The 27,673-nt window shown below is 43.2% G+C and overlaps 1 protein-coding gene across 2 annotated transcripts; it reads left to right on the top strand.

Moving 5' to 3' along the window:
- The first annotated feature begins 643 nt into the window (after positions 1-643).
- On the top strand, positions 644-22,025 carry COASY (Coenzyme A synthase). 2 transcript variants are annotated; one of them, XM_033919359.1, is made up of 10 exons: positions 644-749; positions 2,046-2,717; positions 6,849-7,063; positions 7,572-7,703; positions 7,857-8,046; positions 8,909-8,973; positions 15,595-15,679; positions 17,958-18,055; positions 18,841-18,987; positions 21,776-22,025. In XM_033919359.1, the coding sequence occupies exons 2-10, from the start codon at positions 2,063-2,065 to the stop codon at positions 21,833-21,835; spliced, it is 1,647 nt and encodes a 548-aa protein (XP_033775250.1). In that variant the 5' UTR covers positions 644-749; positions 2,046-2,062; the 3' UTR covers positions 21,836-22,025. The 2 variants fall into 2 exon arrangements, with proteins under 2 accessions (XP_033775250.1, XP_033775251.1); XM_033919360.1 differs by lacking the exon at positions 644-749 and adding an exon at positions 761-875.
- The last annotated feature ends 5,648 nt before the right edge of the window (positions 22,026-27,673 follow it).

Here is a 27,673-nt window from a genome sequence, read left to right on the forward strand (position 1 = left end):
CTTTCTCCACTTGACTTATTTGCATATTTTGTCATACTTTGTGTTGTCTGGATCTTCTGTTGTGATATATAATGACTTACCCACTCTTCTAGAGGGCCAAGTCTTTTCTGTGCATGTCCCTAAGGGCTTTGGTGCATTGTAATATTTATTTGTTAGTATATAGTGCTATCTTGAAGTATGTATACTTTTAAAGCACTGTTTTTGAATGGAAAATTAATAAAGATTAAAAAAAACTTCAACCTAACGGAAAAGTTCATTTGCGAGAGTGAAGCCCCTGCAGCCTGTGGCCAATCAGCTGCTCCCAAGCAAGTCCCCGGATGTGTCTCCAGCAGCCAATCAGTGGAGCCAGAGCGAGTTTGGTGACGTACTTCCTGCAGTCGAGGGTGCGTTAACCGTTACTGTTATTATCATCGTTTTGTAAGTTTGTCACTTTCATTTGAACTACTTAATTTATTGCTTTTTAACAACGCATGTAAAATTGTAGTGCCAATAAAGTTATCGTTATCCTGAATCGTGACCGCGGAAGGAGTTCGTTCGCGTTTCCTGTCGTGCTGCCTGCAGCCAATCAACCGAGTCCTTTCTTCTGAGGCTGCCTCGAGATGGGGCGTGGCGAGGATAGCGGGTTGTGATTGGCCTGTCAGCTCTTCCCATTTGCTTTCTGGGTTTGTGTGCAGAGCAACCAATTAGCTAAGTTCTTCCGGTGCTGCCTCCAATAGGGGGTAAAGGGTGGTGGGAGCTGATGCTTTAAGGTACTGAGTGATGCGTTGAATGATGGTGGTTGTGCCAAGTGCTGCTTCTCTCAACTAGACTGCACCTAATATTAAAAGCCAGTTACAGATCTGTTTACAAAGCATTGTAGTTTATAGGCTACTTGGGTTAGTGGTCTGTCCAGTTAATGTTTGTTTGTTTTGAGTTCAATATGCTGCCTTTTGTGCGAAGCAAATAAGGCATTTTGCAATCAGACATAATGAGAAGGAAGAGCAAAACTCCAGACAGACTCTGAAGGCTGGAACTAGTCAAAGAGGAGAAACCCACAGTTAATGAGATATACAGTACTTTGCAGCTAATTACAATGTCTGGGTGGCACAAATAAGCAATTCCATCTGAGTTTTCAGGATGAGAGATTTGCATACACATTACTTCAGTTGTGTGTAGATGATCTGATGGATATTCATTAGGGATATCCTGATAACTCAATTGGATTGGTGTCTGGTGTCCTCTAATACTGAGGGCTGACTAACTATGGGACAGTGGTGGCTGCATGGTACACACCTCTCAGTCTGGCACTCCATCTCATCTGCCCCTGTGTCTCAGAGAGGGTCTGTTGGTACAGGCAGACAACCAATAGCAAAATATGAACGTGCTATGCAACTTATAGGATTCCTCTTTGCTGATGCCTCACTAGAGGGAGACAGGATTAATGGAAGATAATATCCAAAGAGGTCATGGAATAAACAACACAAGGGACATTTAACTGGTAACCATAACTTGAACGCTAGTTTTCAAGTTTAAATACCTTCTTGACTGTGACATAAATACACAGGAGGGAAGTTTCTCTCAATTGAAAGGAAACTCTGAAATGAGGAGGCATAGGATGACGGTGAAAGGGGATAGTCATAAATAATGTAAGGAAATACTTTTTCACAGGAAGGGTGGTGAATTCATGGAATGGCCTCCCAGTGGAAGTGAGAGGAATGAAGATTGAAATAATAATTTTAAAAAAAAGCTTCTAAGTACATAGGATCTCTAAGGAAGAGGAAAGGATGGCATGAATGGACAGACTGGATAGGCCATATAGTCATTTTTCTCTGTTTCTCTATTTCATTTTTCTGTATTACTGCTGATCGTGCTTTCTGTGCCAGAAGCTCAGGATTCAGAATGTAAACTAAACCGTTTAGATAACCCTGATAGACAGAATATAAAGTGTCTAATAAACTTGAATGTTGATGAATTCAGAAAGAAGAGTGCATGGATAAGGCCTATGCACATTTAGTATAATTTGTTAATGTCAAATCTAAGCTTACTGTGCAAATTCTGTATTTCAGTTTTCAGAAGCGTCAGCATGGCTATGTTCCGCTCAGGTGTCCTGGTTCTGACTTCACCTCTGTCTGCCCTGTCTTTGCGAATTGTTCCTATTCTGACCTCTGCCTCCAAGATAGTGGAGGACACACTTTATGTTCATTTCCAGCCAGGACTTTGTTTATCAGGCCCGGCCCAGCCCAAATCAAGCTATATCCCAGCTACAAAAGAGGTTTACAACTTGGTGACAAAACTGTATTCCAGCACCAGTACCTGCAGCCACTTGGATGTTCGAGTTCTTTTATCTAACATTAGGAACCAGAATGCACATCAACCTCCTCTCTGCTCAGTTCAAAACTTGTCTCACCCTCCAGAGGTGGTTCTCACAGATTTCCATAGCAGTGAGGGAGGACAATACAACCCAGTGAAGCAGCGCTTGGAACGCTATGCAACCAGCTGTTACAGTTGCAAGCCCAACTTGATATCTGTGCTACTGTATCCAGACTATGATGAACCTGACAAGAGCATGGTTTCAAAAGAATCATCTGCAAATGAAGCCCTGGAAAGCTATAATGATGTGGTAGTAGGTGGGACCTTTGATGGACTTCACAGCGCCCACAAGATCCTTCTGAGTGCATCTTGTTTGCTGACAGAAAGCCGCCTCCTCATTGGAGTTTCAGATAAAGACCTGCTGGAAAGTGAGTCTTTATTTGCTCAGTGGATTATCCAGAGGGGTAACCAGTCTTGAGGTAGGTTAACCTTTGTAGGTTAGGGCTCACTTTCAAGTAATGGGAAATCGCTGATCTCACCATAAACCAACTTAGTGTGGGAAGATTGTTAAAGATGTATGGCATGGTTGTATTGGCTTGGCAGATTTCTCCTGCTTCTTTTGGCATCCAGCTCTGCCAAAGCTGATCATTGTGGGGCTGCAGCTAGCATGAAGCTTCTTTTGCCATTGTCTGGGGTTTTTCCTCTTGAGATCTCTCTTTCACCCTAGAAAGCTCAGCAATGGCCACAGACTGTGTCTCCTGCCTGAACCTCGAATGCAGTGTCCACCCCCCCCCCCCCCGCCTCAGATTGACCTGTAGGTGTCACCGTTACTACTACTGCTATTAATTATTTCTATAACGCTTCCAGATGCAAGCAACGCTGTACAGAGCCACAAAGAGTAAGAAAACAGTCCCTGCTCCAAAGAGCTTACAATCTAAACAGGCAAGACAGACAAACAGGATGTCAAGGATACAGTTAAGGGGAACGGCTGGAGGGCAGAGGAGTAAGGTTAAGGATTGAAAGCTATTTCAGTCTGCTTTTAAACAAGGGAATTGTGGCTGTGAATGCTGTCTATGCAGTAATCCTGGCTGACCTAGGGAACAGTATTGGCTGAACCCAGGAATTCTGCATAGCATTACACAGTGTGCTGTTGAGACATCAAATGGATCCAGTACTAATTTTAAGCAATTGCTTTTAGTATACAAAAAATGCCTCCCATCTCAGCATCTTAAGTGATTTTGGAGCTGAAACAGATAAGTTCCTTTTTATTAGTTTTAAATGTTCTGTTTCTCCACCCAGAGACTTACTCCTGTAGGAGTTCTGCACAATGTGAAAGATGCATTGCCTTCCCCTCACCAATACTCCCTCTAAGGATTGGTCAGGTGTGTGCAAATGTTTTCTCATGTGAGCAACAAAGTTCAAACTTTTTTTTATGTTTGAGCAACAAGTTCTAAAACCCAACAATTTTCCAGACTTGCAAGTATTTTGACCATGTAAAATCTGTGAACTACACTCCTAGAATGTATGAGCAATTGCTTAGCTAAGAGGGAACATAGCCCCAGACCCAGAATTTACCATCTTCTTTACAGAATTTATAAGAGCTAGCTTCATGACCCTATGAGAAGCAGAAATATGGTGCAGCTATCTTAGGTCTGTTCACTAAGCAGTTGCTAATAGACGTAACATGGGAGAAAGCTAGAAACATGATGGCAGCTAAAGGTCAAATGGCCCATCTAGTCTGCCCATCCGCAATAACCATTATCTCTTTCTCCGAGAGATCCCACGTGCCTATCCCAGGCCCTTTTGAATTCAGACACAGTCTCTGTCTCCACCACCTCTTCCGGGAGACTGTTCCATGCATCTACCACCCTTTCTGTAAAAAGTATTTCCTCAGATTACTCCGGAGCCTATCACCTCTTAACTTCATCCTATGCCCTCTAATTGCAGAGTTTCCGTTCAAATGAAAGAGACTCGACTTGTGCGCATTTACATTACGTAGGTATTTAAATGTCTCTATCATAGCTCCCCTCTCCCGCCTTTCCTCCAAAGTATACAGATTGAGATCTTTAAGTCTGCCCCCATACTCCTTATCACGAAGACCACACACCATTTTGACTCCATCCTTTTTATATCTTTTTGAAGGTGTGGCCTCCAGAATTGTACACAATATTCTAAATGAGGTCTCACCAGAGTCTTAAACAGAGGCATCAACACCTCCTTTTTCCTACTGGCCATACCTTTCCCTATGCAACCTAGCATCCTTCTAGCTTTCACCGTCACCTTTTTAACCTGTTTGGCCACCTTAAGATCATCACATCCAAGTCCCGCTCTTCCGTTGTAAGTTCTTCATCCCCTAAACGGTACTGTTTCTTTGGGTTTTTGCAGCCCCAATGCATGACCTTGCATTTCTTAGCATGACTGTTTCTTTGGGTTTTTGCAGCCCCAATGCATGACCTTGCATTTCTTAGCATGAAATTTTAGCTGCCAAATTTCAGACCATTCTTCAAGCTTCGGCAGGCCTTCATGTTGTTCACACCACCCGGCATGTCTACTCTATTGCAGACTTTGGTATCATCTGCAAAGAGGCAGTATCATTTATAAAAATGTAAAAAAGAGCAGGCCCAAGAACAGAACCTTGAGGCACACAACTGGTAACATCCCTTTCCTCAGAGCGATCTCCATTGATCACTATCCTTTATCGCCTTCCACTCAACCAGTTCCTGACCCTGCCCGTCACTTTGGGTCCCATCCCAAGGGCACTCAGTTTATTTATTAGACGTTTGTGTGGAACACTGTCAAAGGCTTTGCTAAAATCTAAATACACCACATCAAGTGCACATCCTCTATCCAATTCTATGGTCATCCAACCAAAGAAATTGATCAGATTTGTCTGATAAGACCTACCTCTAGTGAATCCATGTTGTTTCCGGTCCTGTAATCCAGAGGATTCCAGGACCATGCTCTGTTTTAAAAGCATTTCCATTAATTTGCTTACCACTGAAATCAGACTTACTGGCCTGTAATTCCCTACTTCCTTACTTCCACTTTTGTGCAGAGGGACCACATCCGCCCTTCTCCAGTCCTCCGGTACCACTTCCAACTCTAGAGACTTATTAAAAAGGTCAGTCAGCGGAGCCACCAGAACTTCCCTAAGTTCTTCAGCACCCTCGGATGTACACTATCTGGCCCGTCACTTTGTCTACCTTTATTTTAGCTTGCTCCTCACAAACAACTCTCTGAAAATCAATTAGGGTCTATTATTCCTCCATTCCTATTCACATTTGTCTTTTGCAGTCCCGCTCCCAACACTTAAGCCAATTTTCTACCACTCTCTGGGTGAAGAACTTCCTTATGTTTGTATGGAATCTATCCCCTTTTAACTTTAGAGAGTGCCCTCTCATTCTCTCTACCTTGGAGAGGGTGAAAAACCTTCATTATCTTGAATGTTTCGATCATGTCTCCTCTCAGTCTCTTGTAAGCACTAAGTCCAGTATGACCCCATCCCGTGCGGGTTGAATTACCAACTGCTGGAACAGTTCTCCTTGTAGAGAATCCAGAATCTCTCTACTTCTAGAAGATCCTGCAATAGGGATACCCCATCAACATCCGACATGTTAAAATCGCCTATTAGCAAGACTTCCCCCTTTTTTAGATATATTCTGAATGTCTACTATTAAATCTCTATCTACTTCCTCAGTCTGTGAAGGAGGCCTGTATATCACACCAATGTAAATATATTCACCATCCCCTCTTTCCTAATTGATCCACAGTGCCTCTTCTTTGCCCTTCCTGCAATTATGTGGCTTTAATATGTTCTTTAACATATAATGCTACTCCTCCTCTTTTTCTTCCTACCCTGTCTTTCCAGAACAGATTATAGCCCAGCATAACTACATCCCAGTCATGGTTCTCTGTGATCGCCACTATATCCAACTCTTCTTCTTCTATCAGGAGGAGCAGGAAAAGCCACTCCAGCCTGTGGTTATCAGCAGTGCCCAAAGTTCCACAGTGTTCTCCAGCAAAGGACTTCAGGCACCATAAGATTCACAGTTTGAAAGGCACACATTGCATGAATCAGACAGAGAAAAGTGCATTGGAAGGGAAAGAATAATCTACATTTCTGAGTTGCATGCACCACCATCACTGCCAGATTCACTCCAAAGTCTCAACCATGTAGCGTCCTCTACTCTCTCAGGTCCTACCATCGCCACAGTTACAGCTTTGACTTGACATTGAAGCTGGCAGAGGAAGAGGCAGACACAAGTGAAAATAATCACAGGCAAGCTTGGGGTGGTGGTGGGGATCAAGGTACGGGACCTGGATGGTCACCCCTCTCACTCCAGGGACTGCCCTGATTAGAGATCTCTCATATGCAAATATACCATTGTGGAGGACTTGAAGCCTGGAATTGGAACCATTACTTTATGGGAGCGATTACCCTGCAGTCAGCTAACTTGCATGTGATCTCTGACTGTCTAAACAGAGTTCCGTTTATTTGAGGTAGAAGCTGGCTTGGTGTTATATTACTTCATCAGTACTCTCCTTTTCTGACATTTTAGATAAGGTTCTGAAGGAGTTAATCCAGCCTTACCAGCAGCGTGTGGACAAGCTGTCTCAGTTCCTAGTGGACATTAAGCCTTCTTTACAGTATGAGATTGTGCCTTTGCTTGACCCCTATGGACCATCCATCACAGACTCAGCATTGAAGTGCATTGTGGTCAGTGAAGAAACTCGAAAAGGAGGAAGCTCGGTGAACAAGAAAAGGCTGGAAAATGTAATGTATTTAGTGTTGGCAGAAGACCGTGTCTAATATAAATATCTATACTCTCTGTTGCATGCTGGGGAACCTTCACTGTCCAGTTAGAGAGCTGGGTGGTTGCGTCAAACATTTAGCCTCATTATTTGGTATCACCCACTGATGAAACCCCTTTTGCTTTTTACCTTTTAACTTCTTGTTCGTGTCAGGATTCTGTGCTAATCACTTTGATGTGTCGGATGGTAAAAACTATATGTTAAGCACAACCTCTGCTTTTATGAGTTCCAGGTAGATTACCCAGTGATTACTACTTGAAGTGAGCATGGTTAATTCTGCTGAGCTTGAGGAGAGCAGCGGTTTATGTAAAATCTTACCCACTGACCAAGGGCGAGCTGTGAAGTCTTGCAGGGAAACCATGTCCAAGATCGATGTAGAGAAAATGGTCACTGTCTAGGAAGAGTGTGAGTTGTTGAACCCAAGTGGAAGTTTCTCCTTATGGATCATTACTCTTGCTTTATTCTCCTAGAACCTGCCTGAGCTGGCTGTCCATGAAATTCAATTAGTAAAAGACTCCCAGCATACAGAAATTGAGGAGGAAAAGATAAGTTCTTCCAGTATCAGGATCCGACTGCTAGGATCACTACTGCAGCCCCCAAAAGTAAGTTTAGGAAAGGCTTCTGTAGCTGATGAGTTTTTATTTTTAATTTTTTTGGGGTGGGGAGAGGACTTTCAGTGCTTTTTTTTTTTTCTTTGGAAATGCCATGCAATTCAGCTTTCAGTTTACATATATCATCTTTGATTCAATTTTTAGAAAAATGTAAACATACCTTCACACCCTTATGTGATCGGACTAACAGGGGGGAGTGGAAGTGGCAAGACATCCATTGCGAGGCATTTGGAGAAGTTGGGTGCTACCCTGATTGACAGTGACAAACTTGGCCACGAGGCCTATAATATCGGGGGTCCTGCATACCAACAAGTCATCAAGGAATTTGGATCAGGTATTGATAAAATAGAGTGAATCTACATATATGGAATATGATCTAGCATGAGGTAATGAAAAAAGGCAAAATTTTATATCAGTTTAACAGGAATTTCAAAAGCTGTCTATAGTACAAAAAATATTTGACCATATCTATTCCTCACACTCACCCCCACCCCCCAAGTAAGGTGCACTGGTGTTATTTGTAGGGTTATCAGATGTCTGGCAAAACCCAGACATGTCCTCTTTTTAGAAGACTGTCCAGGTGTCCGGACAGACTTTCCAAAATCCGGCAGTTTGTTCGGGTTTTGGAAAACCCTGATGAGCTCTGGCCGCATCTGGAGGGCTTTTGAGCATGTGCAGTTGATGTTGCACACATTCGTGCATGCTCCAGACCCTCCATATGCAGCTGGAGCTCGTCGGGGAAGAAGAGAGGAGGCGGGGCGGGGGTGTAACTGGGTGTGACAGGGCCATGTGTCCAGGGTTTTGTGGCCCCAAATCTGGTAACCCTAGTTGTTTGTGAGTTTCTTAGATATACAGTAATTACACAGTCTAGAGCAGGAGTTCTTAACTCAGTCCTCGGGACATACCTGGCCAGTCAGTTTCCAGGGTACGCATAATGAATATGCATGAGACAGATCTGCATGCACTGCCTCCATTGTATGCAAATTTATCTCATGCATATTCATTGTAGAGATTCTGAAAACCCAATGGCTTTTAGAGCAAGCTGAAATACATGTTTTGTTCAGAAGGCATTGCTTTATTCAGTGTATAATAAAGAAAAAGATTCAGACAAGGCAGAGGAATATGTAAATCAAAGAAATGCTGATCCTTTGCATAGAAATACTACAATGAGAGTCTTGCTCACTTTTGTCCTGCAGATATTGTAAACAAAGATGGAACGATAAACCGAAAGATAGTGGGCAGCAAAGTATTTGCAGACAAGGTAAAATTCAAATGTTTGGCTGCTCTCTTTGCCCTCCACTTGTAGCTCCAGCTGTGTTGTAGGATCAAAGGATCTCCCTCCTTTGTAGTTCCTGCTCTAGGTTCACAGGATTGATATTCTACCTACTCTTTTTTCAAGCTCAGAACATAGCACACCCTTTAAGGGATTAAAATAAAATAACATAATCTTACATAAGACTCTGTTTCCCATTTTTCTACTTGGAATTGTCTTAGCATGTTGCCTTATCCTGTAAGGAGCCTCCAGAGTAGGAGAGTCACAAGGACTGGAAGTTTACTTAGCATTGTAGGGTGATAGACCAGGAATATTTGATCCTATTGGCACTAAATCACATGTTGATGTGAATACGTTTGCTTGTCAGTTAGTTTAGGAAGTAGAACCGGGGCTGGGCAGACTTTTATCATCTGAGCCCTGAAAATGGAAAGAACGAATCAGGATAGAGTACACTACCCCCTCTAGATTCATGGGTTTTGCACTCACAACTTAAATTATTTGTAGTTTTTATCCCCCAACCAGACCTCACTATAACTTACTTTTTAAAGCTTCCATAATTTACTTTGGGCCGACTCTGACCTACCCCAATCTCCCTCCTGCCTTCAGGACCCCTCTGCAACTTACTTTTTAAAGCCTGGTAGTCTAGTGGTGAAGTGGGGCAGGAGCCCCCATCACTCTTGACACTATATTATTACAAACCATTACATCGATTAAAATTCTTGGAGTCACCATAGATCATAAACTTACATACCATGAGCACATAAGTTGCGTCGTAAAATCCTGTTTTTATAGATTACACATGATTCGTTCTATATCAAAATTTCTTGAGCCCAAATCGTTAAATATACTAATCCACTCATTAATTATTTCTAAACTTGGCTGTAATTCCTTTTTAATGGGAATTACACAAAAGGAAAAAAGGCATCTACAGATAATCCAAAAGAGCCATTAAACTGAATCAGCTTGTTTAGCATGCTGCTGGCCCGACGCTGCTTAGGGAGTTAAGTAAGGCTCAGTTAAGTAAGGCTTAGGGAGTTAAGTAAGGCGAGTTTCCGATTGGAGGATGGGAAGGATGGGGATTTGGCTGCGTGGCAGGTGCTGAGGAGGGGGCGGTACTCGCTTAAGGGTCCTGCTGCACAAGGGATGGGAGGGAGGGCAGGATAGAAGCTGCACATGTGAGAGAGAGAAAGGAAAGAAGAAGTATTGGGGTGAAGGAGAGGAAGGGAGAGATGATCATGTACATACCTCAAAAATAAGACTTGGTGCCTTTTTTGGGCCTAAAATTAATATAAGACACTGTCTTATTTTTGGGGAAACATGGTAGGTATGCGACATCAAGACATTGTCTCTGTTACCGCTCCCCAACTTTGGAACACCTTACCAATATATTTAAAAGAAGAAAAAGACTTTGACCATGTCAAAGGCAACTTGAAGTATTTCTTATTTAAGGATACCTATAATTTATAATACACTATCGACAGATATTTCATTTCTCTTCATTCAATACCCTCCTAATTGTTCTTCCCCTTAAATGTTCCCTTTTCTCTAAGGATTATATTTCTTCCCCTCCTCTCCTTTTGTACCAGTTAGTCTGTATTTTTGCATTTTTTAATTTTCCTATAGTATTTTAATTTATATCGTACACAATTTTAATCAAACTGTATCTCGCTTAGCAATCTAGATAAGCAATTGAATTAAATTTTAATAAAAACTTGAAACTTGATAAAGGGCTGCCTTGAGTTCCGGGAGGTAGGTGGGGGGTGGGTCAGAGTCGGCCCTAAGTAAGTTGTGGAGGGGTCCAGGAGGCAGGAAGGAGGCTGAGATGGCTCTGAGTCAGCCTTAAAGTTATTCACGGGCCAGTTTTGCCCCCATCTCCTGCAAATATGGAGGGAGGAGTATATTTTATACCACATTAATTTTGTGTACTATGAGTGCAGGTGCGATTTATCTCAGTGGGGGGGAAGACAAAGTGAATAAAATATTGTTAGTACAGTAGAGTCTCAATTGATCAACATAAATGGGACTGAGCCATTGTCCCATGATTGATCCATGCATAAACGAAAGGCATAGAGCATTTGCTTTTCAAGTATTGTTATTAACATTATTCAGTAATAAACTAAGAAGACATTTTTAAAACAACAATTGTAATAATAATAATATAACAGTTTCTATGCCGCAGGACAGTGAAGTTCTATGCGGTTTACAATGATTAAAAGATGAGTAGAATTAACAAAGTTAAGTGCTAGTGATAAACAGCTCTAGAGGTCAGATATTGTGGACTAAGATTGTACAGGTCAGTTACCTAAATACTTCAGGAACAGATATGTTTTTAGGTTTTTCCTAAATTCCCCATAAGTAGTAGGCATAAGCAGTTTACCCCATAATGCTGCCTGATGTGAGAAAAGATGTTGATGAAGTCTTTTAAATTGACATCCTCTAACCGGTGGGGAAACAAAATTCAAGTGTGAGCTTGGTTGAGAAAGAGAAAAGGTCAGTTATATATTTAGGGGCTAAACCGAATAGTACAGAGCGCAATTGGAGCCCCATTTCTCACTGGCATTGTTCAGCAGCAATTGATCTAAGACTCGAAACAAAACAGCAGAGTCTCAAGGGGTAAACAAAAGTTCTTTATTTTGTGATTAAGGTTTGTTTTCTTGTTTTCCTTGCAATGAGCCTTGACTCCAAGTTGATTAAAATTTGATATACCATTTATAATAGCTGTCTAGGCAGTGTACAAAGTTACAGTATCAAAAGTTTAAAAATTTTGAGGGATACAACAAGGACATAAGACTGGAAGAAATGGAGAGGAGGGCTGAACTACAATTGAAATAGGACAGAACAGAAATGGATGGAATCGGGAGGAGTAGGGACGACAAAGGTCATAGGCATCCTTAAATAAGAACGTTTTTAAGTCTGTCTCTTCCTGTAAATATAGTCGAAGTGACTGATTTTTTTCCAGTTTTATCTAGTTTATGTGCAGGCTCACTTGAGTTCTTTTCATCAGCATCGTCTTCATTCTCACCCCCATTCATTCCTTTATGTCATCTTCACAAGCATTCTGACAGCCCAGTATTTCTTGCAACAAAGGAAGGCGATCATCTTTCTCGACTGCTTTTGGTTCAGTCCTTGTTCTTTTTCATCCTCAGAAATTAACTTTATCCATGATCTCGCTAGAGTCTGTGGTTTAATTTCATTCCACAATTAAACAGTCGTTCCTTATTAGAAATGATCAAAGAATATGGAGATTACGCTGGGCTTTGATTAAATTTGGAGAAATCCGAGGCATTGGCATCCTCGGTGGAGGTACAAGCCCTTTGAGGGACTCAGTTTCCGCTGACTTGGGCGACAGGGCAGTTTGTTTATCTGGGGGTTTTGATGTTCATGAAGGTCCATACTATATATCATACAAATGTGGATAAGCTACAGCAGAAAACGACACTCTTGGAAACTTGGAAGGATCTACCCGTCTTGTTAATGGGCAACACTAGTTTGGTTAGGGTGCTTATTTTTCCAAAGTGGCTTTATATGCGTCAGACTCTCCCACTGAGACTGACAGGGAAGGATCTGCGTCATTTTCACAGAGAAATGAATCGCTTTTGTTGGGCTGCTACGAAACCCCCATTTCCATTACCTATGCTCTTGAGAAATTGGTCACAGGGTGGGCTGGGTTTGTCAGATGCGTGTTTACTCAAACATTTGGGGGATTGGGTGAATCAGACTTGTTGCTATTCCTCTCTTCGGATGGAACAGGAGTACTTTGCTCCCTTTAATGTTTTTGCTTTGCTTCATAGTCTCAGGAGTGTGGTTCCTGCCCAATTCCGAACTCGTGTTCTGTTTTGTTTTTGCAAGATGCTTGGCGATGGCTTCTGAAATGCTTGGAGGGGGAGCCGCAGGTCACTGATCTATTGCCGTTAAGGGGCAATCCAGCCTTTCAGCCAGACTGGGAGAGGAGGGTTTATTTGTCATGGGAGACAAGAGGTATTTCCAGGTTTGAGCATCTCCTGGGGGAGGAGGGGGAATTAATGTCCCGTGATGACTTGCAGGTGGTGGTAGGGGATACCTGGGGAGCGCAGTTTGCATGTCATCCAGTGAGGCATTATGTAGGGTCCTTCGACAGCACAATTGGGTAAACATATGGGGACTAGATTACGGGGGGTTTTCTCCTGGGAGGAGGGGACCCCCATATCGGTATCACGAATCCATAAAAGTCTACAGGTTTTACAGCCACATAAAGACTATCTAACTATTCGGGTCATATGGGAGACGGAGCTGTGAGTAAATTTGGGATATTGGCGGCACTCTTCGGGCGACACCAGGGGTGATCCCGTGTGCTTGGTTGCAGGAAACATACTACACTTCTCCCTCCGGATTCGCGGGGGATAGGGGCAGAGCCGGACCGCAAATGGTGAAATACTGCGAATATCTTCTGGTCCGGCTCTGACCCACCCCCGTCTCCCTCCTGCCTTCTCCCGGCATCCCGGCCTTACTTGGTGGTCTAGCGGGCTTTCAGGGTAGGAGCGATCTTCCTATGCTCCTGCCCTGTGCAGATCGCCAATAGGAAATAGCTGTGGGGAGTTCCCGTTGTAGTCTCATTTTTTTTTTTTGTATACTATGCTTCTGATATAACAGATTCCTTATCTGAGTTGGGGGGAGGGATGATGGATGGACTTCTCCAGGGCTCATAAGATCAAGGGCCCTGGTGTGCTTTGCTCTTGCTTCTAGACTTAGGTCTGTCAGTAGGGAATTGTTGGGTAGGTGATTTTTATATATTATTTATAAAAACTGATGATGACTCTTTTCCTCTGCTGTGAATGTTGTTCCATTGTTTCTTGCTCGACTTTGATCTGTTTAGTCTGTTTATGATAAGAACATAAGCATCGCCTCTGCTGAGTCAGACCATAGGTCCATCATGCCCAGCAGTCCGCTCCCGCGGCGGCCCTCCCAGGTCAATGATCTGTAAGTGATCCTTTACTCAAAAAAACATTTTGCTCTATACAGTATCCCTCTAATTATACCCTTCAATCCCCTTTTCCTTTAGGAAATCGTCCAATCCCATTTTGAAACCCAAAATCATACTCTGCTCTACCACCTCCTCTGTTTTGCTATTTTCATCAATAAAATTGTTTGAACATAAACAGTCGTTCCTTTTCCTTCATCCAGTGCACAAACAAGTATTGGTAAAAGCTTATAGTGATATTTTTTCTTTAATGTTTCTGATATGCTCTGGTCCATTGGCTATATCATTCTGCCAATTATTTAGTACTAAATCACATATGTTTAAGGGGCTGGAGGAGTTGTCGTACAGTGAAAGATTAGAGAAACAGCCTCTTCTCCCTTGAACAGAGGAGATTGAGAGGTTGTTCACCCTCTCCAAGGTAGACAGAATGAGAGGGCACTCTCTAAAGTTGAAAGGGGATAGATTCCGTACAAATGTAAGGAAGTTCTTCTTTACCCAGAAAGTGGTAGAAAACTGGAATGCTCTTCCGAAGGCTGTTATAGGGGAAAACACCCTCCAGGGATTCAAGACAAAGTTAGACAAGTTTCTGCTGAATAAGAACGTACGCTGGTAGGGTTAGACTCAGTTAGGGTGCTGGTCTTTGAGCTACATATGTAAGAAATGTTTTGATTGCAATTGGGTACTGAATCCTTCCAACTGCTAAACTCTTCATTAGTCCACTTTTTATTGAAAGTATCGAGCTACTATTTTTATCTTTATATTTTTTATCTTTATCTTCATATATCAATCCATCTTAATAATGCAGTTACTCATACAAAAATCCATTTGAATTTAAGTCACTTAGCTTTAAGTATTGATTTAATCTTTTTTTTTTTTAATCTCATCAAAGCCACCTCTCCCAATATGCATGTTTCAAACGAAACTCTCTTCAGGGTCGAGGGGAGTGGACGTGGCAGCCAGGAAGGATGCCACTTTGGGGTCATCTGTGTTAAAGGCCACCTCAGTAATCCCACCCCATACTCAGGGGACTACTTTGATACATCCCTAGTGTTCAGGGTTACTAGACACATTGAACTAGAAAGAAAGATTAGGTTCTTATCTCAATAATCTTCTTTCTTGTAGACGTGTCTAGTAGCCCTGAAGTCTCGCCCTGTAAGTGGGCTTTGACTGCCCTTCTGCCTTAATATCAGTCTGTGCCTGGATTTGGAGAATTCTCTGTCTCTTAGTTAAGCTGAGATAAAAAATCAAAAAAGAGAGAGAAATCAGGACATGAGTAGCTACAAACTCCATAAATGTTAGTGCTGGTTGCACACAGTTGTTGTTTTTTTGTATTGGTTTTAATACTGTTAATTGGTATGTTTGTTAGGAAGTTTTCCCATTTCCCTCCTTATGGTTATATCTTTCATTATAATGATGCTTGACTGCTTTTGTACAAGCTTAGGGGGCAGGAGTAGCTGGCTGGGAAGGAGGTGGAGTTGAAAAGATGACTGACATAATTCTGCAAGCAATTTGCTGGTTCAGATAGATAACACTAGCGTTCAGGTCTACTATACACATTGCACTAAAAGGATTATTGAGATAAGAACCTAATCTTTCTTTAATTTTAGCTTGGTATTTTTCCAGAGATCATATGATTTTATTTGTTTTCTCAGGAGCAGTTAAAGTGTCTGACGGACATCGTCTGGCCTGCTATAGTCACGCTGACCAAACAGCAGATAGCAGAAGCTGCTGCTATAGGTAACAGTTTTTGACTGATTTACAGATAAAAATAGCAGGGAAGAATTATATCTCTCTCTTCTGGCTGGTCCCTCTACTCACCTCAGAGAAAGATAGCAGTGTGTAATCAGCAAGGCTGCACAAATGAAGGCATCCTGCAGGGACCTCGAAGGGGGTCTTTATCTTGGGAATGAAAACGTGAGAAGAGGTACCCTGCCAGACTTGGGATGGGAGGTAGCAGGATCAATTTACAGAAGTCTTGGATTAGAAACTCACCTCTTTAGTGTTTTCCTGGATGGGTTCTTAGCTAGCTTTCTCACTCCAGTCCTCCCTAGGGCTTTAATGCAGCCATGGCTAGGGAAGATCTCTCTCCTTCGGGATCCTCTCTCTCTCTCAGGGGACCTCCCAGAACTGATTCCACTCTGGAACAGATATATTGCTTCCTGCCTTAGTCCCACCCCTCTGAGTCAGGCCAGTTAGCACCACCTCCTGGAAGATAGCCTAACTGCCAGCTCAATGAACCCATGCCCTCTGCAGCCCAATGATATATTAGCATCATTATTGAGGGAGAATCTCTGACTCTGTCTCAATGCACTACACATTTTCTGTAAAATGGCACTTAGAGGTAGTAGTGTGTAATAGCAAGGGAGCAGAGCATAGGATGGCTTGTCTCCAAGTTACGCCCATAGCTTTTAGAATACTAAGGAGTTGATATTCAAAGCAATTTAAACAGCGAGAAACAGCTTCTGGCCATTTACTGTATATACTCCAATATAAACCAAGGATCCACATGGTTTTCTGGTATACAAATGACATGTTATGTTGTTTTGTTATGTTATTTTTGGGCCCCAAAATAGTAATTTATATTCGAGCCTCCTTTGGATGATGGTGCTTTTTTTCTTCCCCTCCCCACCTGATGGCCAACAATGCTATTTTCCACTCCTCCAGATCCTCCACCCCCTTCCCATGACCGGCACTGCTATCTCCACTGATGACCATTGCTATCTCCTCCTTCTCCCCTACTGATAACCGGAACTCCTATCGCCCTTCCCCCATGGCTGGTACTCATATCTCCCCCCTCCCTCGTTGACCAGCACTCCTATCCTCCACCACCTGCTCCCCCATGCCCCAGACCAACATCCCACTTTCAGTCCCGGAAGCCAACGTCAATGCTCTGGGCTGGGCTGAAAGGCCTTAAGCGTCTGTGCTGGCTCCCGCCTCTCCAGGATTCTCGAAGGGAGACGCTCAAGGCCCTTCACCAGCTCAGCACAGGGCGTCAACGTCGGCTTCCGAGCATCAGGTTGTAAGTGCGATTTCAGTCTGGGGCAGGGAGGAGCGGGTAGTGGAGGATAGGAGTACGTAAGATGGTATCCTCCTCTGTACTTTTCTTTTCACTTGGGTGGATCGCAGCAAAGGAACAGTGCAGGGAAGGCCGTGGGCAGCAAAAGGAAGGAGATGGTGGCACATGGATGGCAGGAAGGGGAAGAGATGGGGCACATGGATGGAGGAAAATGGAGAAGGAAGGAAGAGATGGACAGTATATCAAAAATTAATAAACTTGGAGTTGGTGCACATGGACGAAGGGAAGGGGAAGAGTTGGAAAGTTAGATTTGAGATGGAGGCAGAAAAGTGGAAGAAAACTGAATACGAAAAGGATGTAGTGCAAAAGGTGAAGGAGAGGAAAGAAACAGCAAATGCATAAGGAGGCCTTAGAAACAGAGTTAAAAGCACAGATGGAACAAGATGACCAGAAAAATAAAATTGCCAGATAATGGTCTTTATTTTCAATTTAGTGATTGAAATATGCCAACTTTTAAAATTTACTTCTGTTGTTTTTCTATTTTGCACTGTTCAGGAAGAAATGTGGTGTACTGTGTGCAGAGTCTGACATGTTAGGGTTTCATTTGTGTACTTTTAGTTTGTGGGTTTGTATTTGGAAAGGGTTTTTTTCTGTATTCTGAATGTGTGACTGAGGCCAGGTGTTCTGGTGGGGATGACAAATGACACTCACATACCCAAATTTCTAATCCCCCCCAAAACATCGCTGGCAGGAGGGATGCCCAGTCCCTCCTGCCGGACACCCATAAAGTAGCCCCCCTCCTCCAAACCCCCCCATTCAGTTTTTGGATTTAGGACTCTGTACAGGTGTGTCTAACACATGTTGGTTTTTTGAGGGCAAGATGAATTTGTATAACGAACCTTCTTTGGTTAGCTATCAGCTTAGTCCAAGACTGCTTGCTAATAATCAAGATATCACTGACAGACCTTTCTTTCTGATGATAAATTAAATCTTTCCCAGGCAAAGCTGTTTGTGTGCTGGATGCTGCAGTGCTCCTAGAAGCCGGCTGGGAGGATATGGTCCATGAAGTGTGGACTGCCATTATCCCTGAACAAGAGGTATCTTTCCTGTGCCTAAAAACAACTGTCTTTATTTTCCACAGATCATCTTTGAACAGTTTTGGTTCTTCTATGCTCTGACTCGTATTATGGACAGTGACTCTGCTTCTTCCAGGCTCCAACTCAAGTACTGGACAGAGACTCTGCTTGTTCTAGGCTCTGACATATAATGGACAGAGACTCTGTTCTAGGCTCTAACTGATAATAGAGAGAGATTGTGCTTGTTCTAGGCTCTAACTTGCACAATGGACAGAGACTCTGCTTGTTCTAGGCTCTGACATATAATGGACAGAGACTCTGTTCTAGGCTCTAACTGATAATAGAGAGAGATTGTGCTTGTTCTAGGCTCTAACTTGCACAATGGACAGAGACTCTGCTTGTTCTAGGCTCTGACATATAATGGACAGAGGCTCTGTTCTAGGCTCTAACTGATAATAGAGAGAGATTGTGCTTGTTCTAGATTCTAACTTGCACAATGGACAGAGACTCTGCTTGTTCTAGGCTCTGACATATAATGGACAGAGACTCTATTCTAGGCTCTAACTGATAATAGAGAGAGATTGTGATTGTTCTAGGCTCTAACATGCACAATGGACAGAAACTGTGCTTGTTCAGGGCTCTAATTTATGTAATGGGTGGAGACTGCTTCTTCTACATAAGAACATAAGAATAGCTTGTTCTCACGTTGGCCAATCCAGGTCACTAGTACCCAAGGAGTAGCAACATTCCATGCTACTGATCCAGGGCTTTAACTCACAGAATGACAGATGCTCTGCATGTTCTAGGCTCTGACTCGTATAATGGACAGAGATGGTGTGAGTGAGGACGCCGCCAGGATGAGGCTTTTGAACCAGCTGAGCAACAGCGAGAGAGTAACACGGTCCAATGTAGTGCTGTGCACACTCTGGGATCCTGAAGTCACACAGAAGCAGGTAAGGGAGATTCTAGCGCAGAAGGATTCCATTCCAGGTTTTCAACTCCTCCTTCATCTCCAAACGGCTCTGCTGCCCCCGTCAGTTTTCCTTATGCACACAAGCCATAAGGTGTATTTCTGATCTGCTCTGTACATTTTTTATTAATTTTAGTGTTTTCACGTTTTTTGTCTTGTGGATTTGGTGCATCAGAGCACCCCAGTGCAGGGGAAGGCTCTGCCTGTGTAGAGAAGAAACAGACTCTGGTCTACAGCTGACAGGTTAATCCCTTGGGGACCTGTTTGGCCGTACAGAAAACTTTGTGGAGCTTACTGAATAGCAGGGGCTTGAGTACAGACTGTCAGGCACCTGCAGAGGACTCAGCGGGGCCCTTCAAGGTGCTGGTTGCATTTTTGCTTCCCTCTAAAACATTTTGCCCGGCCGGTAATCTCAACCTAAGACGTTTATCGGAAAAACTTTTTAGCACTGATAATTTAAACCTCCCTGACGACAAACAAGTCGAAACTCAGCTTGAGTTGGAGGCAGGAAGTAACTGGCAGCAGCGGACATTTGTATAGAAATGAACATGAAGCTTTTTACTGACATTGTGCAATATCACTGAGTCACTTTATTTTGTACTTGGTCACGGCTGTGCCGAAGAGGAACTAGAACTTTGAAGAATATGAACTATATGATTTAAAAGAAGTTCTTTGCTAGTTTACACCATAGGGCTCCTCCACTTTTGGCTAACGCCATTTGCATGGATCATTGAGCACTTAGTTGAATTGAAAAGTTGTCGTGAAAATTTGTTTTGTTTTGTGGTTGTGTGTTATTTAATGTTATTTTATAGAATAATTTTAAACAAAATGTTTTCAATTTTATTTAAAATATTTGATTGCAAAATCCAAATCAATTTACATTTTATTAAAAATTAGGTTAAAAAACAAGCAAAACAAGACAATTAGAAATGAATTAGAAAATACCACACTACATACGTTCTCCAAATTCTACAGAGGGGTGTGGCAGCATGTGAGGACACTATCTTCGGGTCCTTGGTATTAGAGCAGACCAGAGGTCCCGCCCTAAATTTCTGGATCCAGAATGACAAACCTATTGCACTAGAAAAAAAGATTAAGTTCTTACCTTGCTGATATATTTCCCAATAGATAGGTGTCATTCTGGAGCCTCGCCCTATCAGTTATTTACTCTGCCTGTCTACTGTCACATTGAGAAAGTTTGAGCCAAAGCTGAGATGTTACTGTCAGTCAGACCTCAAGGGCATGAAGAATAAGCTAGTTCATTAATACATTGGGGAATGCTTGAGCTCCATAAATGTTTCTGTTTGGTATGGTTGTTTTGAAGGTTGAATTGTTTAATTACAATATTTATTATACTTTCAGAGCAGAGCAGAACAGAACTGTATTTCAGGGAGTTTCCCCTTACCCCTCCTTCTTTGGTACAAACTGAAGGGGACAGCAGAGCCCTCTGGAGATAGAGGAGGAGTTGAAAACCTGGAATGGATTCCTTCTGCATGGCTTGTGAGCATGTGGAGAATACTGTCCAGAATGATATACATATCTATTAGAAAAGATATTAGCAAGGTAAGAACCTAATCTCTTTATAGAAAGAAGCTCAGCTAAAAATATGGTGAGATTTTAAAACTGTAGACCTCACTGTATCCTGCAAAATTATGGCTTACCTTTTCTTGCCTTAACCACTTTTTTGGATTTTCTTGTTCTTGTTCTGAATATTCTTTTCATTCACATTCTTAATGTGTGTTATTCCTTAATTATTTTAGGGACGATAATCAAACATTGTTCCACAGGTAAACCCACAGTACCTCTAATTATTCTCCATTCCATCCCTGTACAGACAGAAGTGCACCTGTGTTCACAATGTGCATACTTTCACCTATTGTGGAAAAGGAGCAGAGTTAGATCATGATCTTCAGGATGCACTGTACAGAGACACCTATTCCCACTGTTTCTAGTCTAAGAACATAAGTGTTACCATATGGACAGATTGAAGATCCATCAAGCCCATTATGTTGTTTCCAACAGTAGCCAATTCAGGCCCACCCTGTCTGTTCCCAAAACAGTTTAGCCTCAGCTGCCTCTCTTTCATCTCTAGATCCAGCATTTACCCTCCTCCTGCAGCCCAGCAGCTCGCTGACCCTAGTGAACTTTATCACCTTCGCAGCTGGCAGCAGAGATGCACATTCACTGTGTGTATTGGCTCCAAAGGCTTCCATCTGCTGTATCCCATCAGAGAGGGAGCAGGAAGTGATGTCAGTGAGGGTGGGATGCAGCAGGGCCGGTGTAGACAACAAAAGTGCATCACTGCTTACACTGAATCTGGAGAAGAAAGAGGGAGAGAGATGTAGGACAAAAGGGGGGGGGAGTGTAATGCCCATCCATCTCAACTGTGAACCCACCCAGAATGAGAGCTCTGGCTGTGCCACTGCACCAAATGCACCTGGTTTTCAAAAAGATAGTTAATAAAACATATTTTTGAGCAGTGGAAATGAGAAATTTAAAGTTGGGAGTTGGCTTTAGGGGGCTGGAAGTGGGTTTTATCTACATTTGCAGTTTTATATTTTGTATATTATTGTTTTTTGATGTGCTTTTATGGTTGGGATGCAATCAACTGAATATATAAGTAAATGGAGTAAGCAGGGTCACGGTGGAGGCATCTCCTCATAGCAGTTAAAGCCCCCACACACACACACACACACACACACTTTTAGCAATGCTGACGGAGGTGACACTGAAGGATATTAATAGCTCGTTCTGTTTTCTTTCTGTTACAGGTGGAGAAAGCTTGGGATCTTCTCCAGGAACGTATCGTCAGAGTAAACTCTAGCACCTGACCATTTTAAAATGTGCAAGAAGTGGAGTGTGCAGATGAACAAGTCCCGATTTTTTTATTTTTTCCCCCACTGTAGCCTGAATCTTGTACACCAGATTCTCATATGCTGTTACTGCCTTCTTAACTGATTTTGTCTTCAGTCTGCCCTGGGTGGCATGACTTAGTAATGATTAAAATGTACTTTTAAAGTAGCATGATTGTTTAACTCCAGATCATCAGGGACATGGTCGTTCACGTTCTAAGTCAAAAGGAGGCTCTGCTGAGCTGCAGTACTGGGAGCCTTCATTCACAACCGGCTTTTTCATCTACCCTTCCAGCTCATTTTGCTCAGCAGTTGCAGCGACAATCTTCAGTCATGGTTGGACCGTGCACCAGGGTTCTGCTGAAACCCTGCAGTTATAGGCCCTAAACCTGGCCACTGGATATTGCCGTTATGCGAAAACCAAGACTCACATTTCTAGTCCTGGTTAATCCAGAAGCAGAAAATGTGAACCTGGAATCAAACCCAGACCTACTGGGCCAGCCTTCCAATCAGTTTTGTTTAATTTGGATGAGTGCCTCCTCTCATGTACAAGACCAAATACTGGAGTGCCCTGCTATCAGTAATATTAACTATTAGGCACTATTTCTAGGCTGGCCACTGTTGGAAAAAGAATAAATAATTATAATTAACATCTTGACTGGTTACCATATAAGCTGCATTCACTCAGTCTGGTCAGCCCCCAGGATGGCCCGCTGTTGCAGTCGTTATTGTAGCGATTTTAAAAAAACAGGTCATTCTCCAAAAAACGCTCATACAAATGAGGTTGGTGGAAAGTAGTGAAGATTTGCTAAATTTACATGTGCCTATCGCTGGTGATAGTGATGGACACATGAGCAGAATAAATGCAAAAACCCCAAACCCCAACAAATCAAGTTGCCAAAATCAAGCAACCCTGGCAGCAGGAGAGATGCCCACTCTCTCCTGCCGCATCGCACAATCGCCTGATACTGCTATCCCACCCCCCCACCACGGTAGCGGGAGAAATGCCCACTCCCGCCGCCAGGCAATGCCCCCCGACACCCCTCTGGCAGCAGGAGTGATGCACACTTCCTCAGCCACCACCGTCAAGCAACCCCCCCCTGGCAGTAGGAGAGATGCTCACTCCTGCTGCCATGCAACTCCCCTGACACCCCATGTGCCTCCAACAACCCCCTCCCTCTCTCCCTTACAATGGCTGGCTGGAGGGATGCTTGATGCCTCCAGTGAACAGGCCTGCCTCTCCCCGGTGCATCCTGGGATGCACCAGGAAAGGGCCTAGGTTGATTGGCCCAGGTTGTTTAAGGTCCCTCCTACACATCCCTATGGCCAGCCATCATAAGCAAGGTAATGGGGAGGGGATAGGCAGGTGTCAGGAGGATGCATGGTGGCGGGAGGGCATGGGCATTTCTCCCGCTATGGAGGTGGGATTAGCAGTTTCAGGTGATTGTGCAACATGGCAGGAGAGAGTGGGCATCTCTCCTGCCGATTTTCAATTTGTTTTAATTTGCGCTCAGGCACTGATCAGAAAGTAATGCAACAACAGCTCAGACCTGTTGGCAAATTTTGGCTGTAAATGTGGCACAATGAGGTTAGAGAATCGGCGATTATAGAGAATCTCTCAGAGTGATCATTTTAAGTTTCAAATTTTATTTACAATTTGATTCAATGGCTTATCCTTTTCTCTCCCCTTCCTCTCCATCCCTGTTCTCTGTGTTTGTTTTTTGTTATTTATTTATAATTTTACATAAATTTCACAAGATAATCTTGCTCCATGAAATACAGGGAAAGAAACGTTTCATAAAAAGAAATTTAAGAGCACAACTCTTATAATATATAATCAAAATCATACTAATAACCCCCTTCTTAGACCACAATATTAGGGGGAATGATCAAAGTACATGAGAGTAAATATAATTTTCCCCAAAAAGAAAAGCTTAGTGGTATTTAACAACTGCTATATTTTAAAAAATCCCTCATAATCATTCCTTGATGATCTTTTTGATATCTATAAACTCCTTCAAATGGTCAGGAGAGAAAAAGGTGCATTTGATTCCCAAGTACTTGACCAAGCACTTACAGGGATATGCTAATAAAAATGTTGCGCCCAATTTAAGTATCTCCTGACGTAGGGAAAGTAAAAGTTTTCTTCGCTCTTGAGTAGTCTTAGCAACATCTTTTTAGTCGGAAGGTAATAGATTTTATTAATTGGAGATATATTGTTTAAGAAAATCTAGAGGGAATACTGCTGGGAACAGTGGAAAATTTAAAAAGCAAAGATTTAGTATAAATCATGTTTTATTGGCACATCAGCAGTAAATACACAATACAGCACGACAATACAACAAGGTCGCGAACACCAAACGTACCATCAAACACATTTTCACCCCAACCAAAGAATCCCCCCAATCCCCACCCCCTCCAAAGCCCAAACCCCCACCCCATCCCAAACCCACACCATGAGACCCAATCCATATCCAAAAACCCCCAGCAAGAAAGGAGTATGCTGAGCAAGCTGTTTGCTTATGCCGCTCAGAAAAGCAAAGATTTAAACGTTAGTTGAAATTTTCAATCTGTTCCAATTTCCTATATATTAAGGTGTTATCCTTAATTGTTGCCACCTTAAATTGCTGCAAATTATGTATCTCATCCTGGGTTTGCCTGGCCTGGTCTGTGAACTCCGACTTCATTAAATCTACAGTTCTAGTTAGAGAATCAAGTTTGTCAGTTATTTTAGATACCTCTTCTGTAGATTTAATCATTTTTGTCTCCATTTGTTGGAGGAGCCGCCAGATATCATTCAGGGACGCCTCTGTGGGAGCAGGTGTAGTTCCCTCTCTCTTGCTTGTAGACATCAGCTGTTCTGTCGCAGGCGTTATGCCCTTGCTGGGAGACCCCCTGAGTCTCCTGCTCCAGCGCCACGGCAGTTGCCAGACACAGAGGGTTGAGGGATTCCGGAGGGAATAATAATATTTCCATGCCCGAAAGGGCAGAAGGTTCTCCCATACCTCTGCCCAACGCCGAGCTCTCTGTTCCTCCGGATATGTGTGCAGTTGCAGGGGATGCCGAGAAGAAGCAATCCATAGTCTGCTGGATCGGGGTACAGACCAGGGACGGTGAGGAAATGGTCCTAATCACCCCTTTCCTCTTTGTATGGGGCATAGCAGCAAGCTGAAGACTTTCAATGCAGAAAACTGGTAAGGCAAATCAGTAGAAGAAACCAGAGACTGTTGTTGTATACTGCATCTCCCTTCTCAAACCACTGCCATCTTGCCACACCACCCCCCCCCCCCCCGACCCTGTGCACTATGTCCTCCCTCTCTTTCCCTCTCCTATGGTCTGACATGTCTTCACCCTTTGCTCCTCTCCCCCTCCTATGGTATGGGATCTTTATTCTCTCCTTCACACAGTCTGGCATCTCTCTCCCCTCCTTCATTTCCCTCCTCCCCACTTTGTGGTCTGGCATCTCTCTTTCTTTCCCTCCCCCTGCCTTAGTCTGGAATCTCTCCCTCCTCTTTCCTTTGCTTAATCTACAATCTCTCTCTTCTCCCTCCCCATTCAGTGATTTGATATCTCTCTCCCTTTCCCCTTGCCTCCCATGGTCTGGCATCTTTATCTGCCCCTTCTCTTCCTTCTCCTGGAGGTCTGCCTTCAGCGACCTGGAAGCTTTTTTCCTCTGCTACTGCCTCCTGTCCCCATATAAGTGAGAAGCAGTAACAGAGAGAAAGCTTCCAGGTCACCGGAGGCAGCTTGTTTACTTTGCTCACGCTGCCTGAGGGCCGAACAGTTAGAGCAGTGCCGCTGGGATCAAGAATGGTGAGTGAGCACCAGATCTCGCCGGGGGGAGGGAGACGGGACTCTGGATAGGTGCACGGGCCTTGCAATGTCTAAAGACCACTGCTGTAGGGTTCCAGATGTCCAGTTTCCCCGGACAAAAAGTATCAAAATAAAAAAGTCAACAGTCCTCAAAAAGAGGGAAACCCAGACATCTGGTAGCCCTAAGTATGATGACATATAGAATGGCCTATATTGTATGAGACAGTAATGTATAGCATGGCCTTTATGTGATAGGGATGGTAACATAGAACATGGCCTATATGGTTGTGATGCCAGCGTTTAGTCATGAAGAAGGTAACCTGCATAGAGTGGCGAGTGTGGTTCTGGCCACCTTGGAGGGCAAACTGGATGGACCATGTAGTGTCATTTATTGTATTACTGTGTTGTTTATTTATTCAATTTTCTTTCCTGTTCTCCCAGGGAAGCTCAGAATGGTTTACATGCATTTATTCAGGTACTCAAGCAGTTTTCCCTGTCTGTCCTGGCGGGCTCACAATCTATCTAATGTACCTGGGGCAATGGGGAGATTAAGTGACTTGCCCAGGGTCACAAGAAGCATGTGTGACTGTGTGTTCAGCTGCAGGCTTCTTCTGTGTAATTTTATTTATCTTATTTTGTTAAATCAAGCCATAATTACAAGAAGGTTTTAGACGGCTTACAGTATATTTTACAGAACCAGAAGTCTCAAAAAGTAGAAATGAAAAGGCTAAAGCCACACATAGAGCTGAATCTATTAAATGATTGGTTTTATTTGTTGCAACTCAGCCAGAGCTTCACCTCTCACCAAATGCGAGGTAGGAGGATTCAGCCCTTAGCACAAGAGGAAGTCAGTTCCAAGATATGAGTCCCTGAAGCCTCACCCTTGAGGGCAGGGAATATTTCCTTAAGAGTATCTGAGAGAGCGTGATGGAATGTCTAAGCTAAGCAGTGAAGTCAGGTAGGGCAGCAAGCTGACAAAGCATGAGAATTTTTATATCTAAAAATAGCAACCAGGCAGACAGAACACCTCACCTTGAAATCAAGGGAGGTGTCTTTTCAACCAATGATAAAGTCTATATCTCCACTCACACTGGCTACCAGTTCAAGCAAGAATACAATTCAAGTTCTACTGTCTTTATTTAAAACCATGAACAGAAACAGCCCAATATACCTAAACAACCGTCTAATCCGAACCACCTCAACCAGACAAAGGAGAACCCATGCTCCACAGTATTCCAGATGTGGGCGACGTGCGCCCACATCTGGAATACTGTGTCCAATATTGGTCGCCGTACCTCAAGAAGGACATGGCAATACTTGAGAAGGTCCAGAGAAGAGCGATGAAAATGATAAAAGGTATGGAAGACTGTTCGTACACTGACAGGCTGGACAAGCTGGGGCTCTTCTCCCTGGAGAAGAGGAAACTTAGAAGAGACATGATAGAAACTTTCAAGATCATGAAAGGCATAGAGAAGGTAGACAAGGATAGATTCTTCAGACTACAGGGAACCACAAGTACGAGAGGGCACTCGGAGAAACTGGAAGGGGACAGGTTTAGAACCAATGCCAGGAGGTTTTTCTTCACTCAAAGGGTTGTGGACATATGGAACGCGCTCCCGGAGGAGGTGATCAGGCAGAGTACACTACGGGGATTCAAAGAGGGATTGGATGGATTCCTGAAGGATAGGGGGATTGAGGGGTACAGAGAGATGTAGATAGGGTATAGAAAGAGTATAGATTAAAAAATAAGGGGGCTATAGGGCTAAATCAAGAAAACCTGACAGGTCATGGACCTGATGGGCCGCCGCGGGTGCGGACTGCTGGGTGCAATGGACCTCTGGTCTGACCCAGCGGAGGCAACTTCTTATGTTCTTATGTTCTCATTCACATACCCCCAATCAGAGAAGTCAAATGGAAAAAACTGTATAATGGCCTCCTGGCCACACAAGCAGCGAGATTAGACCGCCAACTCTTTACTTTGCTGATAACAACCCCTGACTACAG

This window comes from Geotrypetes seraphini, chromosome 13, assembly GCF_902459505.1.
Source record: "Geotrypetes seraphini chromosome 13, aGeoSer1.1, whole genome shotgun sequence".
Taxonomy (NCBI): Eukaryota; Metazoa; Chordata; class Amphibia; order Gymnophiona; family Dermophiidae; genus Geotrypetes; species Geotrypetes seraphini.